Source organism: Entelurus aequoreus, linkage group LG11 (genome assembly GCF_033978785.1).
Source record: "Entelurus aequoreus isolate RoL-2023_Sb linkage group LG11, RoL_Eaeq_v1.1, whole genome shotgun sequence".
NCBI classification, from domain to species: Eukaryota; Metazoa; Chordata; class Actinopteri; order Syngnathiformes; family Syngnathidae; genus Entelurus; species Entelurus aequoreus.
The window spans coordinates 37,723,130-37,746,540 of NC_084741.1; the positions used below are offsets into that span (position 1 = coordinate 37,723,130).

General features: G+C 41.2%; 1 protein-coding gene and 1 long non-coding RNA gene across 3 annotated transcripts in view; one reads left to right on the forward strand and one right to left on the reverse strand.

The window, feature by feature from the left end:
* Positions 1-2,608: 2,608 nt before the first annotated feature.
* kirrel3l (kirre like nephrin family adhesion molecule 3, like) overlaps positions 2,609-23,411 on the forward strand; it is a 96,089-nt gene continuing 75,286 nt past the window's right edge. For both annotated transcript variants that reach the window (XM_062063172.1, XM_062063174.1), the window contains exon 1: positions 2,609-3,080. In XM_062063172.1, the coding sequence (XP_061919156.1) occupies positions 3,041-3,080 (40 nt within the window). In that variant the 5' untranslated portion in view covers positions 2,609-3,040. The remainder of the gene's footprint in view (positions 3,081-23,411) is intronic.
* The window catches only part of LOC133660071 (uncharacterized), a 59,603-nt gene continuing 46,301 nt past the window's right edge, over positions 10,110-23,411 (reverse strand). Inside the window, exons 7-8 of the long non-coding RNA XR_009827768.1 lie at positions 19,842-19,975; positions 10,110-10,222 (exon numbers count right to left, since the gene is read on the reverse strand). This is a non-coding gene — a long non-coding RNA (uncharacterized LOC133660071). The remainder of the gene's footprint in view (positions 10,223-19,841; positions 19,976-23,411) is intronic.

Sequence of the window (23,411 nt, forward strand, 5' to 3'; positions counted from 1 at the left end):
TTAAGATTTCATCATTGATATATAAACTATCAGACTGCGTGGTCGGTAGTAGTGGGTTTCAGTAGGCCTTTAATGTGCATGTTAGTGGGTTATGGTGGTCATTTTTCCGATGGTCTGTGAACACACCGAGTCGGCGGAGAATGAGCAAGTGTTGTGCGTTTAGGAGTGAAGCACGGAGGCAGACGTGTGCACGGAGGAAATACTTGTTGGAATTGGGCTCGTTGTTATCATAAAATTGGCCGTAAAAGCTAAAAAGAGCGTCAGACCATGTTTTCTCCGGCACGCTACAATACATTATATTACTTTATTTTGTTAGGTGTGGCGGCCAACATGAAGCCTTACATTAAGGAGAAAACCTAAATGCAGTAAAACCGGATGTATAGCGTAGCGCTTTTATTTTGAAGCCGGAAAAGTGTGTGATTGGTTTGGGGAAGTGTCTTGACATGTTTTGATGTCGGATCTACTGCAATAAATAAGTCTCCTTTCGACATCCTGCCGACCGTCTTTCATTTCTGTTAAGCTTTTATGTCATCTTACTAACTAAATCAGTCACAGTAACAATCTAAATGTTATGTTATCACTGCACCTCAACCCTATTCTGAAAACGAAAGTGAAGCACCAGCAGGTGTTTGCTGCAATGATGTCGTCTCTTCTCACAGTGAAAAATAGTCCTTTCTTGTCGGGAGAACAACTTGCCATGGTGTTGAACCTGATATTTCCATAAGGTAGACTTTCTTTTGTCCGTTTCTGCTCCCTTGAGGCTCATCACCAGTAGCAAGTGAACTGCAGCCAAGTTCCTCCACTACGGCACAGCTCGAGGGATAAAAAGGAAGTTTTCGCGTTAATCGCCCGTTAAAAAAATGAGTGCCGTACAGACCAAAAGTTTGGACACACCTTCTCATTCAATGCGTTTTCTTTATTTTCATGACTATTTACATTGTAGATTGTCACTGAAGGCATCAAAACTATGAATGAACACATGTGGAGTTATGTACTTAACAAAAAAAAGGTGAAATAACTGAAAACGTGTTTTGTATTCTAATTTCTTCAAAATCGCCACCCTTTGCTCTGATTACTGCTTTGCACACTCTTGGCATTCTCTCTGTGAGCTTCAAGAGGTAGTGACCTGAAATGGTTTTCACTTCACAGGTGTGCTTGAAGCTCATCGAGAGAATGCCGAGGGTGGCTATTTTGAAGAAACTAGAATATAAAACATGTTTTCAGTTATTTCACCTTTTTTTGTTAAGTACATAAATCCACATGTGTTCATTCATAGTTGTGATGCCTTCAGTGACAATCTACAATGTAAATAGTCATGAAAATAAAGAAAACGCATTGAATGAGAAGGTGTGTCCAAACTTTTGGCTTGTACTGTATATATAATATATTATATATATATACACTAGTGTGCCGTGAGATACAGTCTGGTGTGCCGTGGGAGATAATCTAATTTCACCTATTTGGGTTAAAAATATTGTTTGCAAACCAGTAATTATAGTCTGCAAATGATGTGTTGTTGTTGAGTGTCAGTGCTGTATAGAGCTCGGCAGAGTGACCGTGTAATACCCTTCCGTATCAGTAGGTGGCAGCCGGTAGCTAATTGCTTTGTAGATGTCGGAAACAGCGGGAGGCAGTGTGCAGGTAAAAAGGTGTCTAATGCTTAAACCAAAAATAAACAAAAGGTAAGTGCCTCTAAGAAAAGGCATTGAAGTTTAGGCGAGGCTAAGCAGAACGCAACTAAACCTGAACTGGCTACAAAGTAAACAAAAACAGAATGCTGGACGACAGCAAAGACTTACTGTGGAGCAAAGACAGCGTCCACAATGTACATCCGAACATGGCATGACAATCAACAATGTCTCCACAAAGAAGGATAAAAACAACTGAAATATTCTTGATTGCTAAACCAAAGTAGATGCGGGAAATATCGCTCAAAGGAAGACATGAAACTGCTACAGGAAAATACCAAAAAAAGAGAAAAAGCCACCAAAATAGGAGCGCAAGGCAAGAACTAAAACACTACACACAGGAAAACTGCAAAAAACTCAAAATAAGTCATGGTGTGATGTGTCAGGTCGTGACAGTACACCAACTTTGAGACAAGAGCTATAGTGATGCATGGTTGGTTATGGTTTCAAGTCATATCCAACAATTGCGACAACGACTTTTTACTGTCAACTGAGTTTCATTTTTTTAATGATTTCTGCTGGTGGTGTGCCTCTGGATTTTTTCAACGAAAAAAATGTGCCTTGGCTCCAAGAAGGTTGAAAAAAACACTGCTTTAGGGGCTCCGTAGATTTAAAATCGGGATGGATAATAATTGCGATGCGGATCTGAATCTATTTTTTTGCGCATCACAAGTTTTTACTTAGAGTATTGGATCGATTCTAGCCTTTGTAGTGTCGCCCAACCCTACAAAGCCCTCATTTAAATAGGGATAATTGTAGAAAACAAAGCCCTCCCCTTGATGCACGCCCAGCCAATAGTAGGACCCCATGGGCGGGAGGGGGGTTGGGGGGGTCCATCATACCCCCTCCCTACCCCAAATGGCGTGGATGGGAGGCAGAGGGCTCCACACACACACACACACACACACACACACTGAGCTGGTGCCAAATGTGGTGTAACCCCCCAATAGAAGAGAGTGTGTGTGTGTGTCCTCTTGGCAGGCGGAGAGAGGAGTGTGTGGTGTGTGTGTGTGTGTGTTCCATACATCATCCCAGCGAGAGAGCGGAGAGGAGGAGAGAGACAACTTCACCATTAGCGGCGCGCACAGTCCAGCAGGAGAGCGCGCAGCGTGCACACACCCGTGGTCCGCGCTCGTCCGTGTGCGGGTTTGATTCCGAAAGGAGGAAGAGAAGCGGAAAGTTATTCAGAGTCGGGATGCATCTGTGAGCAGACTTCCACCAAAGTGTCGGGACTTCGTCAGTGGTTGTGTTCAAGTGGATGATAATATTATTCCGAAGAATATTATCACGGGAGTGCGTGCGCAGAAGGATCCAGGCTCGATTGCACGCGACCGGCAGGAGCAAACTGCAGCATGATTGTGCTTTATCTCATCTTTTGCCTTATGGCCACTGGTAAGAATAACACTTCACTTGTCCAAGTGTGTGTGTGTGTATGTGTGTGTGCGTGTGTGTGTGTGTGCGTGTGCATGTGCTGCGTTAAGGCGTCCATCCTAATGCATGCACAACATGTCTGCAGCAGTTTCACGTGCTTTTACTTTGGAAAGCAGGCTTGCATCATGAGTGGGTCACTTTTTTGTGTGTGTGTGTATAAAACGCCATTAGCCATGATTCAAAGGAGTGACTCCACTCAGTGGAACTAATGACTGAAATGGGATTTGGAGATTGAACGCAGCTTTTTGGTGACTATAAATGTGGATGCTTGAGGAAAGGAGTGTTCAAACATGGCACACCTGTCTGAACCCCACCATTGTGTTTAATAATACAATGCTTACATCATATATGATGTATATGGCCGGTAACTGACTTTTTTAAAATAAGTTTAAAAAAAAAATGGCTTGCAAATGAAATGCATACACAAAAGTATATGAATCAACACACTCCAACACATCAACGCAAATTACATTGGAATCAAACAGCTTGTTTTTTTTTGTCTATAGGCTGGAATTCCATGTTTAACAAATGGCTGTGTTTGCTTAAAAAAAAGCCATTTGTTGCCCGCACCTCTGCACCATCACCCCCTCCCTCTGCTCCACATGGTTTGGTCATTAGGGGGTGAGGAGTAGTGTGGCGGGGGGTGGGGGTGGGGGTGGGTGTCATGAGATGCCAGCAGACCTTTGCTCTCTGACTGACGAGCAACAGCTGGATAAAAAGAAGGAAAGAGACAGTAGCGCACTGGCACTCCCCCCCCCCCCCCCCCCCCCATCCTCCCAAAACACACACACACACACACACTCCCAAATAATGAAAATGGTAACAGCTGCCCTAATTAGACTGTAAGACACCTTGGAGCTCTTTGCATGCACAATCACCAAGACTGCAAGAATAAATCCACTAAGGAGCTTTTGTGTGTGATAGAAATATTTACTGTAGTAAAAGAGCACACATGTGACGTCCTCCTGCAGCCAGCAAAGACATGCAATATAGTCACTGTGAACATTATGGCAACACTTTAGTATGGCCAACATATTCACCATGAATTAGTTGCTTATTAAAGTAACAAAGACTGCATTTAGAGTTATTAGGACACTAGGGGAACATATAAGGGTTAGGGTTAGGGTTACTAATAAGCAATAATTCTGAAGTTATTGAGGGAAGACTCTTAGTTAATGGCTTACTGGTTGTATAATAAGGCCATGCAGAATAAGGCATTAATAAGTACTTGATAAAGACAATTTAAGAGACAATATGTTACTAATTTGCATGTTAATAAGCAACTAATTAATGGTGAATATTAGAGATGTCCGATAATGGCTTTTTTGCCGATATCCGATATTGTCCAACTCTTAATTACCGATTCCGATATCAACCGAAACCGATATATACAGTCGTGGAATTAACACATTATTATGCCTAATTTTGTTGTGATGCCCCGCTGGATGCATTAAACAATGTAACAAGGTTTTCCAAAATAAATCAACTCAAGTTATGGAAAAAAGTGCCAACATGGCACTGCCATATTTATTATTGAAGTCACAAAGTGCATTATTTTTTTTTAACATGCCTCAAAACAGCAGCTTGGAATTTGGAAAATGCTCTCCCTGAGAGAGCATGAGGAGGTTGAGAGGGGGGGGGGGGTTTAGGGGGTAGCGGGGTGTATATTGTAGCGTCCCGGAAGAGTTAGTGCTGCAAGGGCTTCTGGGTATTTGTTCTGTTGTGTTTATGTTGTGTTACGGTGCGGATGTTCTCCCGAAATGTGTTTGTCATTCTTGTTTGGTGTGGGTTCACAGTGTGGTGCATATTTGTAACAGTGTTAAAGTTGTTTATACGGCTACCCTCAGTGTGACCTGTATGGCTGTTGACCAAGTATGCCTTGCATTCACTTGTGTGTGTGAAAAGCCGTAGATATAATGTGGTTGGGCCGGCACGCAAAGGCAGTGCCTTTAAGGTTTATTGGCGCTCTGTACTTCTCCCTACGTCCGTGTACAAAGCGGCGTTTTAAAAAGTCATACATTTTACTTTTTGAAACCGATACCGATCATTTCCGATATTACATTTTAAAGCATAAATCGGCCGATAATATCGGACATCTCTAGTGAATATGTGTTCCCCATACTAAAGTGTTACCAAAATGTTTTATTTCTTTTGTTGCATACATCCGTAATGTCCCCTCATAGGATTCATAAAGTGTAAGCATCTACACATCCATGCAGGAGGGTGTTTGGACTTTGAATGCACCACAATATTATGCACATGATCACACAGCGGGTGTGCATGTCCCCTTTTGGTGCCCTGAGGAATCGGTTGAATATTCCCACTAATCGTCTTCTGCTTCAGGACGCTTGTGTGTGTGTCTTCAAAGGCTGAATGCCGAGATTACAAGTTAAGTTGTGTCTTCACTCCACCTTCGTTCTTTTTTGTGATATGTTTATTCCCACGGGTCACAGGGGACACGGGGAGTGCCTCTGCTTAATGAGCCGCAGGCAGCCGTTAAGACCCTCACAAGGTTGTCGCGGAATATGGGAGAAGCTTTTTTTTTTTACCCAGCATCAGCTCTCTTCTTCCCCATTACTGGAGATTTGTCTCATCCTGGTGCGGCGCCGGCATGTTTGTGGAGCCCGTGACAGTGTGTCCCCCCACAGGGCTGCTTTTAAAAAAAAAAAAAAAGTGCATATTTCATGAGCTATGGTTCTTTGAATTCTGTTAGAGGGGTGGGGTGGTCATAGCGGGTGGAGGACAGCGGGAAGAGTCTTGTTGCAGAGATGAAGCTTAGATGTGTCACCGGTGTCCTAATGATTGCAAGCGGCGGGAAAACACTGGGGGATGAGCATCGTTAACCTTTTCCTCCTCTTGTCGAACACTATCGCACATATTTCCCTCAGCTTCTTCGTTTACCCACCCCTCATATTAATTGGATTCCCTCCGACCGGCCCCGCAGAGACGGATGTGGCTTAGTGGTAGAAAGTTTGTTGGCAGGGATGAACGGCGTCGGACACGAGTTGCACAATAGTGCCGATGCGGCAGAATGTGGTCTCGGAGAGGAGCGTCCTGCATTATTTAAGAGACATGGTCATGGCGAAGATGCATTTTAGCTTACTTTGACTTCCTGTCTATCTCTGTTGGTTTTGCTGCTGCAGGGTGAGTGTGAGTGAATAGGCGGACACAAATAATCAGGCACTTGATGATTCCATGAATCAATCGCACCTTTATGTGAGCTTAGAATGTCAACATGTCACCGGACTTTTCCAATATTTTCTGTTTGAGAGGAATTTAAGAAGCATGACCTCAACTCCATCAACCAGAACAGAGAGCAGACAGGCCTGTGATCACTGACCTCTGACCTCACTAATGCTTTTTTTTAAGAATAGCAGAGACACTAAAATCTTGTTGAAATTCTTCCCAGTGAGTTGTTGCAAAGTAGGGAACCAGCCAATGTTTACTTTTTCGCCACATTGATTTAGCTACAATGTGAACCCGAATGCTCAAAATAATTAATTAGAATAAGTGGTGTAAACTTAAAAAGTTGTTAAAAGTTCTATTTACTTAAAAATGTTGTGTGAGTAACATTTTCCTTCTTTTTAAGTTTATTAAACTTATTTTTAATTAATAGTAACTCGTTTGCAGATTATGTAACTGCTACTTAAAATAATTAACTCACAGTTACTTAAAACTCAGTGGATTATAAATAATGTTGTCTTATTTTGAAAGCACAAATCAATAAATCGAATCAAGAAGAAATTAAGAATGAATCAATCGCATTATAGATTTGTATTGTTATTATACTCTGTGTGTGTGTGTATATGTATAAATTATTACATGAACACACACACACACACACACACACACACAGGAAGGGCTTTTATTTTGTAGCATTTGTGTGCACTTCCTCTTCAGGCAGCAGACACGAGGAGGAACATTTTTGAGTTGGCTTAATTGGTAAGTTTAATTCAATTATTATTTAAAAGTACATTTAACATAAACTCCAAATATTTACGATCTGATATACTCAAATAATTGAGTTTATGAACTCAAAAAATATGTGGCAACCGATTGCCTCACTTTTTTTGAGTTCTGCTTACTTATTCGGGTTTACAGTACACTATATTTCTGGGCAGCACGGTGGAACAGGGGTTAGTGCATCTGCCTCACAATACGAAGGTCCTGAGTAGTCCTGAGTTTGCATGTTCTCCCCGTGACTGCGTGGGTTCCCTCCGAGTACTCCGGCTTCCTCCCACCTCCAAAGACATGCACCTGGGGATAGGTTGATTGGCAACACTAAATGGTCCCTAGTGTGTGAATGTGAGTGTGAATGTTGTCTGTCTATCTGTGTTGGCCCTGCTATGAGGTGGCGACTTGTCCAGGGTGTAACCCGCCTTCCGCCCGATTGTAGTTGAGATAGGCTCCAGCGACCCCCGCGACCCCAAAAGGGACAAGCGTTAGAAAATGGATCGATGGATATTTCTGGCATGCGATTTTATTTACTCAACTACAGAGAGAACAAGGCTTGGGTTATATTGTGGCAGCTCAGCTTTGCTTGTGGAAAAAACTATTTATTAGAGCAACAGCCAAAACTAATGATGGGTAAATGACGCCTCAGTGAGTGTATGGCACACTCATTACCTGTATTGACACTGCGCTGATACTGTGTTGGTGTTTCATAATGCTCATTCGCCATCTGATGGATTAAAAATGTCACAAAGTTTGACCTGCAAATAAAATGAATACTATGAAAATATATATTTGTATATATTTTTTAACAAATAGCTGCTCAGAAAGGAAAATGACACTGGCGACTCTGGTCATTAAGCCAAACAATAAACAAGAAAAGAGGAACATTTACCTTATTTGGTGCAATAAGATCCACATGATCACACACTTTACAGAATTGTACCTTTTTCTTCATTCCATTGAGATCGATTGATAGCGACATAATCCGATGTTAAACGCGGCAACGCCACTCTTCCGACTTTTTTTAGTACGAGTTTTCACTTTTGAGCATCCTGATGAACAGAGTTTGGTGCTTCGCAGTCAAACGCTACAGCAGTTGTATCAGTCACATGTTTTTTTCTTAAAATGGCAAACACGTCGAAGCATCACGGGAAGCAATATCACTCCTCGTGTTTCACAATGCATCGATGTATCGTTTGACCCATCACTCGCCAACACCGAACTCGAAAAAGACAACACAAAAATGACCAGCATGTTGTCTGTGGGTATCAGGATTTGTTTGGCGGCGATTAGCCTAGATTTACATGTATTTCTAATTGTATTTATACACACATGTTAAAAAAGCAAATTTTATGTTGATTATGTGCATGTATTAAAAAAAATAGAATGAAGGTTACGACAAGCGGAAAATATTGTTTTTTCAGCTATTTTCCCTAAAATACGCATTGAGGCTATTAAGTGTGTTTTAGCCGATTACTCGATTAAAATGATCGATAACTTACTTGATTACCGCAATAATCAATAGTTGCAGCCCTACATGAGATCGGTGGTGTGTGGGTGCCATGATCTGTGGGCCGGCAAACAGACCATTTGCAGTCCACACGTATCTCTTATGTGTGACTGCCATCTACTGGTCAAAGCTATAATTACACCATGTACCAAATAAAATTGCTTCGAGGCTGGTAAGCACAACCAGAATCAATATGTACATCAGCGGCGACTAGCAGCAGTCCTAGTATGATGTATGGTGGTGTAATAGTATGCAATGCTGCCTTATTTTCAGACGACATGGGTTTGATTGCCAGCCAGGTGAAAGTTTCTTTAAAAGGATATTAATATTTAAAAGTACACCAAATTAAATAATGGGATTGACTTATAAATATGTCAAGAAAATACTGAATAACTTCATTAATGACTGGCATCTATTAGAGTGGAGGCCACAAGAGGAGGGAATACAGTACACTGCTCACTAATTTGCACCTGTTACCTCTAAAAACTACAGATGTCCGATAATATCGGCCGATAAATGCTTTAAAATGTAATATCGGAAATTATCGGTATCGTTTTTTTTATTATCGGTATGGTTTTTTTTGTTTTGTTTTTTTAATTAAATCAACATAAAAAACAAAAGATACACTTACAATTAGTGCACCAACCCAAAAAAAAACTCCCTCCCCCATTTACACTCATTCACACAAAAGGGTTGTTTCTTTCTGTTATTAATATTCTGGTTCCTACATTATATATCAATATATATCAATACAGTCTGCAAGGGATACAGTCCGCAAGCACACATGATTGTGCGTGCTGCTGGTCCACTAATAGTACTAACCTTTAACAGTTAATTTGACTCATTTTCATTAATTACTAGTTTCTATGTAACTGTTTTTATATTGTTTTACTTTCTTTTTTATTCAAGAAAATGTTTTTAATTTATTTATTTTATAAAAATTTTTTAAAAGGACCTTGTCTTCACCATACCTGGTTGTCCAAATTAGGCATAATAATGTGTTAATTCCACGACTGTATATATCGGTATCGGTTGATATCGGTATCGGTAATTAAGAGTTGGACAATATCGGAATATCGGAGATCTGCAAAAAGCCATTATCGGACATCCCTACTAAAAACTAATTTAATGCAAGCGGCACACGTGAAAAAATGAATGAATGACCAAGCCGCTGAAGACGCCATGAACACATTGCATTGTGGGCCTTCCCAAGCAGCCCCTACACGTGTGCAAAGGAGAAAGGAAATAATGGCACTTAATAACATTGCATGCCTCTAATCAGCTTTGCCAAGTGGGTAAACACCGATAAAGAACTTGGCAGCGCGTCCTCATGCATTGTTATCATCTGTTAGCAAATTAGCCGGCGATGTTCTGTCGCCGTGACCCGACACAGGAAGCCAGGTAGCAAACTGTTGACGGCCTCCCGTCTCTCTTTTGTCTTGACTTTCTCCGACATGTGCACATCCTCACCTTGTCTCCCTCTGGGCTCAGTCGGAGCATCCGGGCTAGGAAATGACAAAGAAAGAGGACAATGGAGGTGGCGCCGTGTCAGCTTCCTGTCTTCTGCCTGGAGACATCTTCACCTCAGGCTGGGCCGTCAACACAAACGTGTTTACTCCTCCATTCCCCTTTGCAAACACTGTAAAGGGTAGAAGGAGAATGAGGGAATTAATTCTGCGCACGTCATTAAAACAGCACCTCAAGGGACCAAGTCACGTTTGTACAGTAGAAGATATTTTAGGAGTCGGGTTGCGTTTACCCTGCCTTTCCCTCACATACACAATGAATGTCGAAGCAAAACATGCCTTCCAACTCATAAGTAGAGTCGTGTGATATACGATGTAAATTATAAAATTGTGTCCGATTATAGAGATTTTAACTAGAGATCTCCGATAATATCGGACTGCCGATATTATCGGCCGATAAATACTTTAAAATGTAATATTGGAAATTATCGGTATCGGTTTCAAAAAGTAAAATGTATGACTTTTTTAAACGCCGCTGTACGTAGTGGTACACGGACGCAGGGAGAAGTACAGAGCGCCAATAAACCTTAAAGGCACTGCCTTTGCGTGCCGGCCCAATCACATAATATCTATGGCTTTTCACACACACAAGTAAATGCAAGGCATACTTGGTCAACAGCCATACAGGTCACACTGAGGGTAGCCGTATAAACAACTTTAACACTGTTACAAATATGCGCCACACTGTGAACCCACACCAAACAAGAATGACAAACACATTTCGGGAGAACATCCGCACCGTAACACAACATAAACACAACAGAACAAATACCCAGAACCCCTTGCAACACTAACTCTTCCGGGACGCTACAGTATACACCCCCCACTACCCCCTAGTCCCCCACACCTCAACCCCACCCACCTCAACCTCCTCATGCTCTCTCAGGGAGAGCATGTCCCAAATTCCAAGCTGCTGTTTTGAGGCAGGTTGAAAAAAATGGAATTTTAAATTTTTCTATGAACGATAAAACAGTGAATATTGACAAAATATGAATGTCACACCCCTTTTCGGTCCACATATTTTGCAATCAACTGAAACGCAATAAAAATGCAACAAACAGTGAAATATGAACGTGAAGGGTACAAAATAAACCCGCCTACAATCTGATATATGTGATATACTGTATCACTAAGCTTTAGAACTTTGCTGTGAAAATCTCCTTCCGCGTCTGTGGAAACGCTTCCCGCCCACACTGCTTGGTGCCTCGTCAGAGCTGCTGTGACGTAGATTACCATAGTAACTAATTAGATGACCATAGTAACTAATTAGATGACCATAGTAACTAATTAGATTACCATAGTAACTGGTATATCAGCCATAAGCGCAGATTCCAACCATTGAAATACTTAGTATAGTTGAAGACTTACGGTCATTAGAAAACATCACTGCACATCATAATGGCAGCTACACTTTCCATCTTAAAGATCTAAAAAAATTATTTGGGAATGTCCAGCGGGCCAGATTGAAAACCTTAACGGGCCGCATGTGGCCCCCGGGCCTTAATTTGCCCAGGTCTGCTCTAACCACAAGGCAGGCATTAGAGCCAGTAGTAGGAAATAATAATACTAATCAATTCATACTGTAATACCGCCATCCTGTCTTTTTGTCTGTTTATAATTGTGATCAAAAATGTTATAATTCAATGATGTTGAAAATGTGAAGGGACAGTATTGGGATGACCGATACTGCCCCTGTAACGACTTAGTATTGAATCCATACACACATTGGCAGTATCGCCCAAAACTAATGTAAAGTATTCAAACGGAAGAATAAGTGCTTATTACATTTTAACAGAAGTGTACATAGAACCAGTTTACAACAGAAAATAAACAGATATTAACAGTAAATTAACAAGTAGATTAATAATTGTTTTGAGAAATAACCGTAAATGACGCAAAAAATTACTGTATATGTCTGCAGACAAAAAAAAATGGTTCTATTAACACTTATATACCAAATAATATATCGTAATATACACCATATTGCCAAAAGTATTTGGCCACCCATCCAAATGATCAGAATCAGGTGTCCTAATCACTTGGCCGTGCCACAGGTGTATAAAATCAAGCACTGAGACATGGAGACTGTTTCTGCAAACATTTGTGAAAGAATGGGCCGCTCTCAGTGATTTCCAGCGTGGAACTGTCATAGGATGCCGCCTGTGCAACGAATCCAGTCGTGAAATTTCCTCGTTCCTAACTATTCCAAAGTCAACTGTCGGCTTTATTATTAGAAAATGGAAGAGTTTGGGAACAACAGCAACTCAGCCACGAAGTGACAGAGAGGGGTCACACAGTCAGTTGCTACAGAGCTCCAAACTTCATGTTATCTTCCAATTAGCCCACGTACAGTACGCAGAGAGCTTCATGGAATGGGTTTCCATGGCCAAGCAGCTGCATCTAAGCCATACATCACCAGGTCCAATGCAGTGGTGTAAAGCAGTGGTCCCCAACCACTGGTACCGGTCCGTGGATCGTCTGGTACCGGGACACACACACACACACACTCAGAAAGTAAATTGAAATGTGTCTTGTGCAGCACAGCAATGTGTGTTATCTTGCATTCTTTAACCTTGTATCAGCCATAGCTGAGGATTCTGGAGAAAAGCAGCTTAAGTAGGCATACACCTTTTGTACAAAGACAGGGAGACATTTGGGTCTTGTCTCCAAGCAGTGGAACATCTAAGATGTTCTCTGCAGGACGCTCTGGGGTGATGACATATGCTCATTCTCCACAAATGACTCACCGTGTGCTCACAGAGGCAACACGCGTGGCCACATAGTCGGGGGGGTCAAGGGCGCACACAGGATGATAAGTTGACCTGAGTGTGTGAGGCATCTTCAGGGCTTTGTGCCCTTTCTGGAACCATTAGTCAAAGTCCAATTGTCTCATTAATGATGTTGCCACGGAGCAGGACATGTCATCGTCATAAACTAGAGGTGGTATTTAGCACTGTTGTTGATCATGGCAACATAATTCATGTTCACCCCTAAAAATGTTCACGGAATGTGTCTGACATCTCCATAAAACAGCTTGACAGGGCGTCCATGTGCACGTGCAAATAGTTCACATTTGAGGAGGCGTTTGAAGCCGAAGGAAGCGCATTAGATTGTTCTGGCTCTTATGGCGTTCTCACACTTACCGCACCATTCACCCTCCCTCTGCTGGCGAGCGCTCACACGTTCGCCCCGTTTGCTGAGGTCATCACTTCTACGCTATTCCCTGACTCAGAGGATTATTTGCAGTCGTTATGATTATTTATGTTGTGCAAGATGGAGGCTATCATGAAACCCTTAAATTAAATGGCATGTCTTTATACGCACAGCAACATACTGGTCAGCGTTTGCATTTGAAAATAGGGGAAAATACAAACATTTTTCAAAGAAGTATGTACACAAATGCTTGACTTTTGGATTATTTTGAGTCTTTGTGTTGTATTTCTATTGGAAAAAATGTGTCTGTTATTATGAGTTATTCTATGACTTGGCTACATATACTGTATGTTGCGAGCATGTTTAAACTCAGTGTGTCCCACAGGAGTGCAATTAAACTGTGGCGATGGGTTGCTGGATGACGATCTGGTCGATAACTCGCCATGACATGAAAAATATGTAAATGTCATGAAATTACCAAAAAGATTGAAGTTAAAAGGAAAAATACAGTAAATTTGAAAAACTTAATTTTATGAGGGAAAATATGGAATTGTTCAACAAAACCCTAAATTGTTACAAGAAAATATTTTTTCTAAATTTAAAATAGTTGTATTTGGCAAAAAAATTCAACATAATAAAAAAGTAATGACAGGTAGGAAGATAGAAAGAGGTACAAGAAGAATCAAGTGTTTATGGGGAAGAAAATAAAAGAAAAACAATTCTTAGGGAAAAGGTTGTAATTTTTCAGTAAAATGGGGTTAAGTACATAAAACATACAAAATTGTGTAAAAAAAATACGTAATGATGTAACATTAATGTCATAACATTACAAGAGAGAAGAGGAAAAAGAAAGAAAAGGAAAAAGAAAAAAAAATCTCTCACTTTTGAGGAAAAGTTCTAATTTTATGTGAAAAAAATATAAGAAATATATGTTTGTATGTATGTATGTACAGTACATAGTACCAGAAAAATAATCTTATTTTTTAGGTGTGTGTGGACGGGTAAGCCGGAACTTTTCGGTGAACTGTGCAACATTAGCTCATGTTTTTTTAACAATACCATCAAGTTATTAATTTACACGTGTGCGCCTTACAACACGCATGACTAACTAAATAAACTGCCAAGGAGTAACATTTAACGCCTTGGCTCATGCGATTAATCACAAAACAATTGTGGCAATAATTATACTGTATATAAACACAAATGAATTGATTAATTTAATTTGATCACTCTTGTTCCTTCACCTTAACTGCGGATGGTTACCTGAAAGATGATGCTTTATAGCAAATGCATATGTGAGTGGAAAGATGAGTGAGGAGACCCTGAGTGGTGTGCGCTGTGTCACATTTCACTTCAAAATAAAACCAGAGGACACTTAATGCAAAACTTGCATTGAACAAAGACAGCACAGTTGAACAAGTCAAATGTCTGGTTTCATTAAACATACTTGACAAAATCAATCTGATTCTAATTCTCTTAGTGAGTTTTGAACAAATACATGACATGCATTGAAGTGAAAAATGTTCCCGTATGACATCCTGAGCCCTGCGATGAGGTGGCGACTTGTCCAGAATGTACCCCGTCTACCGCCCGAATGCAGCTGAGATAGGCTGATGTACTAACATCATGTGGTGTATTTTGGTCATATGTAGCATAATCTGCAAAGATACAAAGAATTGCTATTGCGACATCTAGTGGACACATTTAGAACAGCAGTTTCTTTCATTCAAAAATTTCGGCTCATTTTTATACTTAGCAAACTCATCCCGCGGGCTGGATAAAACCTGTTCGCGGGCCGGGCCGTACGTTTGACACCCCTGTTCTACACAATAAAACCCTCGTCTTGTTTTGTGGTTGAGGTGTCTTTTTATTTACATTTCTTTCCCTCCGCGGTAACTTGCCCCGGGAGGTCCGAGAGAGATGGTAACCAATTTGCCATCAACTGAGGGGTGTCAATCAAAGCGTATCGATCGGGCTTTAAACTGCAACCCCCCCCCCCCAATGGCGAAACATGTTAATGTTATTGAGCTGTGCAGAAAGACGAGGAAACGGCGGCGCATGTGGGTGGCGGTAGAAGGAGTAGGAGGGAGAGGTGAGTCTCCTTCTCTCCCTCCATCACTCTCCCAGTCTGTTTGGCCAAAGAATGCAACATGCAAAGCGCCATGGGCTCAGCACGGGAATAGGAAGGTTGCAGGTGGGGAGGGGAGGGGTCAAAGGGATTTACTGCCAGTAGCTGAACATTTCAGGTAATGGATATGCTTGAATTGCTGCAAAGCAAACCTGCTGCTTTTCTTTCTTTCCAGCTTGGCAGGGGTAAAAGACAACAAGGGTGTAACTTACTGCATGCTTTCAAGGGGGTTCATGGAAATATGGTGTGGGCCAAACTAGGGTTGTACGGTATGCCGGTATTAGTATAGTACTGCAATACTAATTAATCATTTTCAGTACTATACCGTCTCTGAAACGTACCGGTCCCGCACCTCCCCTAAAAATCACTAATCCTTGTCTCCATGGCGACAAATAAAGTAAGTTTCTTACAAGTATCATCCCTGCAGGACGAGGCATAGTTAAACATGCTTCACTACACACTGTAACTCACCGGCATCAAAATGTAAACAAACGGCATTGGTGGATGGACACCTAACATCCACTGTAATGATATCAAGTACAGGCACGTATCTAGTCGATACTATGGGTTATACTTGTATAGCGCTTTTCTACCTTCAAGGTACTCAAGGCGCTTTGACACTATTTACACATTCACACACGCATTCACACACTGATGGCGGGAGCTGCCATGCAAGGCGCTAACCACGACCGATGATTACTACTATGATTACGTCGATATTTTTTGGCATCACAACATCTTCTTTCGTTTTTTTTAAATGTATATTATGTTTATAAACTCAGGAAATACGTCCCTGGACACATGAGGACTTTGAATATGACCTTAGACTTAGACTTCCTTTTTATCGTCATTCAAATTTGAACTTTACAGTACAGACAAGAACGCAATTTTGTTGCATTAGCTTGTAGTAGTGCAGGATAAAAAAGCAATAAGGTGCAGATATAAATAAATAGATTACTGTACAGATAAATATATTGCACTTTTGCATATGCATCCAGATTTATGGATGTATGTTATATTGTCTTTATATTCCGGCGAGTTAATCCGTTTTTGGGGGGAATTATGTATGATCTTATGTATGATCCTGTAACTACTTGGTATCGGATTGATACCCAAATTTGTGATATCATCCAAAACTAATGTAAAGTATCAAACAACAGAATAATACGTTTTTATTACATTTTAACAGAAGTGTAGATAGAATCAATCAATCAATCAATGTTTATTTATATAGCCCTAAATCACAAGTGTCTCAAAGGGCTGTACAAGCCACAACGACATCCTCGGTACAGAGCCCACATACGGGCAAGGAAAACTCACCCCAGTGGGACGTCAATGTGAATGACTATGAGAAACCTTGGAGAGGACCGGATGTGTGGGTAACAAATGGGTGGGTAACAAATGTTAAGGTGGTATTATTAAATAGATGTCGGTGCTGAGCAGGACCGATAATCAGCATTTCCGTTTTCTTAGCGTTGAGTTGCAAAAAGTTAGCGGACATCCATTGTTTAATTTCATTAAGACACGCCTCCAGTTGACTACAATCCGGCGTGTTGGTCAGCTTTAGGGGCATGTAGAGTTGGGTGTCATCAGCATAACAGTGAAAGCTAACACCGTATTTGCGTATGATGTCACCTAGCGGCAGCATGTAAATACTAAAGAGTGCAGGGCCAAGAACCGAACCCTGGGGAACTCTGCACGTTACCTTAACATAGTCCGAGGTCACATTGTTATGGGAGACACACTGCATCCTGTCAGTAAGATAAGAGTTAAACCAAGACAAGGCTAAGTCTGTCGCTCTAATAAAATATTATGATCAACAGTATCGAAAGCGGCGCTAAGATCAAGAAGCAGCAACACAGATGAAGCATCAGAATCCATCGTTAGCAATAGATCATTAGTCATTTTTGCGAGGGCTGTCTCCGTAGAGTGATTTGCCCTGAAACCGGACTGAAAAGGTTCACAGAGATTGTTAGACGCTAAGTGTTCATTTAGCTGCTGTGCTACAATTTTTTCGAGGATTTTCGAGATAAACGGAAGGTGGGACACCGGCCGGTAGTTTACCAAGAGATCAGGATCGAGGTTAGGTCTTTTGAGTAGAGGATGAATAACCGCTTTTTTGAATGCTAGGGGAACAGTGCCAGAGGAAAGTGATAAGTTTATAATATTTAACACTGATGGGCCTAATAATACAAAAAGCTCCTTGATAAGTTTCCCAGGAATTGGGTCAAGTAAACATGTTGTTTGTTTTGTCCCATTTACACATTTTGACGATTCCTCCAATGTTATTTCATCAAAGAGAGAGAAACTATTTTGGAGGGCGGTATCCGTCGTATATACAGTCGTATCTGTGTTAATAGAACCCAGTTGTAGCTGAGATGCATTGTCTTTAATCTATTTTCTAATTACTTCAATTTTCTTATTAAAGAAATTCATAAAGTCATCTGCTGTGTGGGTGGAGCTACTGGGAGGAGTCCCTTGTTGTACTAAACAAAAATTTAGGATCATTTTTGTTGAGGTGGATGAGATTTGAGTAATATTTAGCTTTAGCTGAGGTAAGCATGCGTTTATAAGTTATTAAACTATCACACCATGCTTGATGGAAAACCTCAAGTTTAGTCGCACGCCATTTGCGTTCCAGCTTTCTACATGATAGAACATGTTAAAAGAGAAAGTAAGCAGATATTAACAGTAAATGAACAAGTAGATAAATAAATAATTTTCTACCACATGTCCTTAATAATGTTGACAAAATAATAGAATGATAAATGACACAATATGTTACTGCATATGTCAGCAGACTAATTAGGAGCCTTTGTTTGTTTACTTACTAATAAAAGACAAATTGTCTAGTATGTTCACTATTTTATTTAAGGACTTAATTGCAATAAGAAACATATGTTTAATGTACCTTAAGATTTTTTGTTAAAATAAAGCCAATAATGCAATTTTTTTGTGGTTCCCTTTATCTAGAAAAGTACCGAAAGTATCAAAATAATTTTAGTACCGGTACCAAAACATTGGTATTGATACAACACTAGGCCAAACATTAGTTGTCGGGTGTGCGTGAGTGTTTCTTCTGCTGCAGCAAGGAGGCCAGTAACAGGCGGATAAGTGCTTTGCCAAGCTGGCGGAGGTGAACTTAACACCCCTGGTGGAATGAAGCGGCCCAAACCATTGTTCCAGCACATTGCACCCGTCTGACTGAGGCATCCTACTGCTGCGTGGATCCCAGGGGGCCGGAAGAAGAAAACGAGGCAGAGGAGGATAGGGACTGATTGTTCCTTGCTCAGACTATCCACAGATGGGGCGATGACACACCATGTTTGCTTTCGAAAGTCCCAAGTGTGCTCTGCAAATGCACTGGAGGATAGAGGAGAGGAGGATGCCAGTGGAGGCAACAGCGGGGAGAAATGTCTGCTGCCTAATACTATGATGCCCGGAAGAGAAGCCAGAAAAGATGGTTGGGAAAGCTCGAACCCTGTTTCCAAGCAGAGGCGTTTAAAGTTGGAGATAATGAAGAAGGGAGGGAGAGGATGAGATGCGGGGCCGCATCCATCATAGGGTTTGGTGCGGCAGCCATTTGTACCTATTGTTCTACATAATTTGTTTTCTCCCAGGCTGCAACGGGAGGGGGGTGAAGGGGAAGACACATAGGGCTATGGCAGCCATTTATTTTTTGCGCTAATTACATAAGTGAGACAGCATAATTAGGCACATTGCAAAATAAACAATAGGCTGCGAGGGACACGCACAGAGGGAGACAGACAGGAAGGTGTGGGTGAACTCAAATAGACGGGAAAGGATGCTCGTCTGTGTTTTACATTCCAGGGAACATGCTTAAAATAGGGGGAGGATAAAAGGAAATAGAGGATAAGATGGGGGGGGGGGGCTCTTTGCAGATTGTACTTTGAGGAGCGTGAAGCCCGGTGAAATTGTGAGAGTAAAAGGAAGGAAAAAACCCAGCAAAAGCACGATGAGATATCATCTCCACTTTCCGGGCATCAAAGCAGCAGAGTGGCTCCAGGAAGATGTTTGTTGTGACTTGTTTGGGAGGGTCTCCGTGTTGAGGTCACGGGGGTTCCACCCCACGCGCTATTTGGCGCCGGCGGAAGTACGCCTCAGAGCAGCCGCATGCAAGTCAGACGGTAGCAAGCTGGGAGTACACAGTCTTTTCTGGATCCATTTTGTCTTGTTAGAAATAATGGAAATTAAATTAATCAGTTCCGGGGTCAAGCTGTCGACATGTATTTACTCTTTAGTCTAAAAGGAAGTTAACCCCTCCGTAATTAATCACAACTGGGACGACCAGAGATGGAAGCTGACTTAGCATACAGGACATCAGAGAGAGGGGAAATAACACACTTCACCATCTATACTGCTTAACAAGTGGATAAATAAGTTAACCGCTATTAATGATAAATGGTCAAAACAATAACACGTGTACTTACCCTTAATTTTCATGATGGAGATTACTGCTCATGATTGGTAGGCGAGTCCCAAGTGCAGGACTAATAGACTAAAAAACTCCTTGGTCCCACACGCCATCAGACTCCTCTCTGGGGGGGGAGCGAGGAGGGGGGTACTAGGATGACAGGGGATGCAAAACAATAACAATACTGAAATAAACTGCAACAAAAAACAGTGCAATACATTTTCATAACATGGTCACTACTGCCTAGTTTCTTTTGTTATATTCTTATTTTTACTGTTATATTTGTTTTCTTATTGTTACTTTTTATTGTTATTCTTATTGTTATATTTTCTATTTTATTTCCATTTATATCCCCATTATTTACTTTTTAAATTTGATCTCAATTCTGTACACTGCTGCTGGAATTTTATTTTTCCTGAGGGAACTCTCCTGAAGGAATCAATAAAGTACTATCTATCTATCTATCTATCTATCTATCAATATCTATCTCTATCTTCACATAAACGCAGCAAACTTCCATGTACATTCTGATTTTCTTCTTGTCGTTGTTGACTTCTCGTCAACTCTCCCATCTTGTACTGATCAGCCTGGACAGAGAAATGAGCATCCGTCCAGCCAAGCCCGATGACTACTACTACAAAACCTTAATGGCTGAGAGTTAAGTCGAGCAGCGCAAGCCAATGAGCAGTCAACTCATTGTCCAGAGTCAGAGAGTGAGGTTTACACAACGTAATATCGCACAGCCACACTAGCTGGCGTCCGTTACAGTAGGGGTGTCCAAACTTTTTCCAATGAAAAACCAAAGGATGTTTTCAATGGTCATCTAATATTTATGTTGTGACAAAGCATACTATTATTTACAGTTTAACTTTTTCTTGGCTTTTTATTGTATTGTTAAAGGGGCACTGCACTTTTTTTGAAATATTGCCTATTGTTCACAATCATTATGGCAGACAAGAACAAACGTGTCTTTTTTTGGGGGCGGGAGGTGAAATTAGATTTTATTATTTAAACGGGGATAGCAGATCCATTCTATGTGTCATACTTGATAATTTTGCGATATTGCCATATTTTTGCTGAAAGGATTTAGTAGAGAACATCGACGATAAAGTTTGCAACTTTTGGTCGCTGATAAAAAAAGCCTTGCCTGTACTGGAAGTAGCGTGACGTCACAGGTTGTGGAGCTCCTCACATCTGCACATTGTTTACAATCATGGCCACAAGCAGAGAGAGCGATTCGGACCGAGAAAGCAACGATTTCCCTATTAATTTGAGCGAGGATGAAAGATTTGTGGATGAGGAAAGTGAGAGTGAAGGACTAGAGGGCAGTGGAAGCGATTCAGATAGGGAAGATGCTGTGAGAGGCGGGTGGGACCTGATATTCAGCTGGGAATGACTAAAACAGTAAATAAACACAAGACATATACTGTATATACTCTATTAGCCACAACACAACCAGGCTTATATTTAATATGCCACAAATGAATCCCGCTTAACAAAAACCTCCCCCCTCCCGTCCATATAACCCGCCAATACAAATCAAACACCTGCACAACACACTCAATCCCACAGCCCAAAGTACCGTTCACCTCCGCAAAGTTCATACAGCACATATATTTCCCCAAAGTTACATACGTGACATGCACATAGCGGCACGCACGTACGGGCAAGCGATCAAATGTTTGGAAGCCGCAGCTGCGTACTCACGGTAGCGCGTATCCAACTCAATGTCCTCCTGGTAAGAGTCTCTGTTGTCCCAGTTCTCCACAGGCCAATGGTAAAGCTTGACTGTCATCGTTCGGGAATGTAAACAATGAAACACCGGCTACGATGTAGCCGCTACGTGTTTGTGTTGCTGCAGCCGGCCGCTAATACACCGCTTCCCACCTACAGCTTTCTTCTTTGTTATCTCCATTGTTCATTAAACACATTGCAATAGATTCACCAACACAGATGTCCAGAATACTGTGGAATTTTGCGATGAAAACAGACGACTTAATAGCTGGCCACAATGGTGTCCCAAAATGTCCGCTACAATCCGTGACGTCACGCGCAAACGTCATCATATCAAGACGTTTTCAGCAGGATATTTTGCGGGAAATTTAAAATTGCACTTTACTAATCTAACCCGGCCGTATTGGCATGTGTTGCAATGTAAATATTTCATCATTGATATATAAACTATCAGACTGCGTGGTCGGTAGTTGTGGGTTTCAGTAGGCCTTTAAAGATGATAAAAACGTTTTGAAGATCTGGCTAATGGGAGTCACAATTGTAGCCTTCAAAGCCCTCTAAAACAACTTCAAAACCCTCCATCAACATTTTATATACACACTGCAAGTCTATATATAATGTAGTAACAGACATGTTCATAACAATATGTAATATTTACAATATTTACTGTATTTTGGTCAATTTAATCATTGCCGGAACTAATTATTCGGCGCATTTATTTCCGTTTCCATAGCAGCGCACGTCTGACTTCTGGCAACGACCCCTTTCGGATGCAAACACGTGACTGTGTTTTAATCATGGCAGATTTGGTAACAAACAACAAAGACGACTATTTTTGGACAAATGAGGATTCACAACCTTATCTTTTTGAATCTGAATTTATGGAGGATGAAATGCTGGTTATAGAAGCAAGCTCAAAGGAAGAGTGAGACGTTGGAGCAGGCGGAATCGAAGCTGCAAAATATGGAACTTGAAGCCGAGCTATTTTGACATACATGGAGTGCTTACCCATAATTAACCGGAAAAAACGTCCCCTGCCAGCTGGACCAAACAGACAACTGTCCATCAAGTGAGTCACACTTCATATTGATCTTGATACACGAAGCACGTTATGTTTGTTATTACAACTACATACACTGTCAAGCTAGCTGTGTACAAACAAAACATGAAATGTGGGCTAATACTTTACAGATACTGTAATATGATTGTTCATGTTTTTCAGTCAGTACAGATTGGTGTTTTATCACAGTGTTGTGCATTACAAACTCAAACGCATTTCGTGCTGACGTAGTTAGCTTCTACGGCTAATACCGTAGCACGCCGATGTGTTACTAGGCTAGAAAAAGAGTTCCTTAGTGTTCGCACTCACAATAACAAAGTCGCCACAGCTTGGTTATTAGTTTGGTTATTATACAGGTTACGGAACGTGAATGAAGTATTGTTGATGGTTTTTGAATGCATTTTTAAAGTAATTTAGAGGTAAAATTGATTGCTCCAATTAGCTGCATTGCTAGCCATCAAGAACGAGACGATTTTTATGTTAGAAAGCGAAAAAAAAACGTATTTTCTCTCTTGATTGTGAACGATAGGCAACATTCCAAAAAAGTGCAGTTCCCCTTTAAGACCGTGCCTCGCAAAAAAATTAAAAAATGTGTAAAAAAATGTATTTCAGTAATGCGGACGCTGTATCGATCCGTTGTGTTGAAGAAGGAGCTGAGCCGGAAGGCAAAGCTCTCAATTTACCGGTCGATCTACGTTCCCATCCTCACCTATGGTCATGAGCTTTGGGTTATGACCGAAAGGACAAGATCACGGGTACAAGCGGCCGAAATGAGTTTCCTCCGCCGGGTGG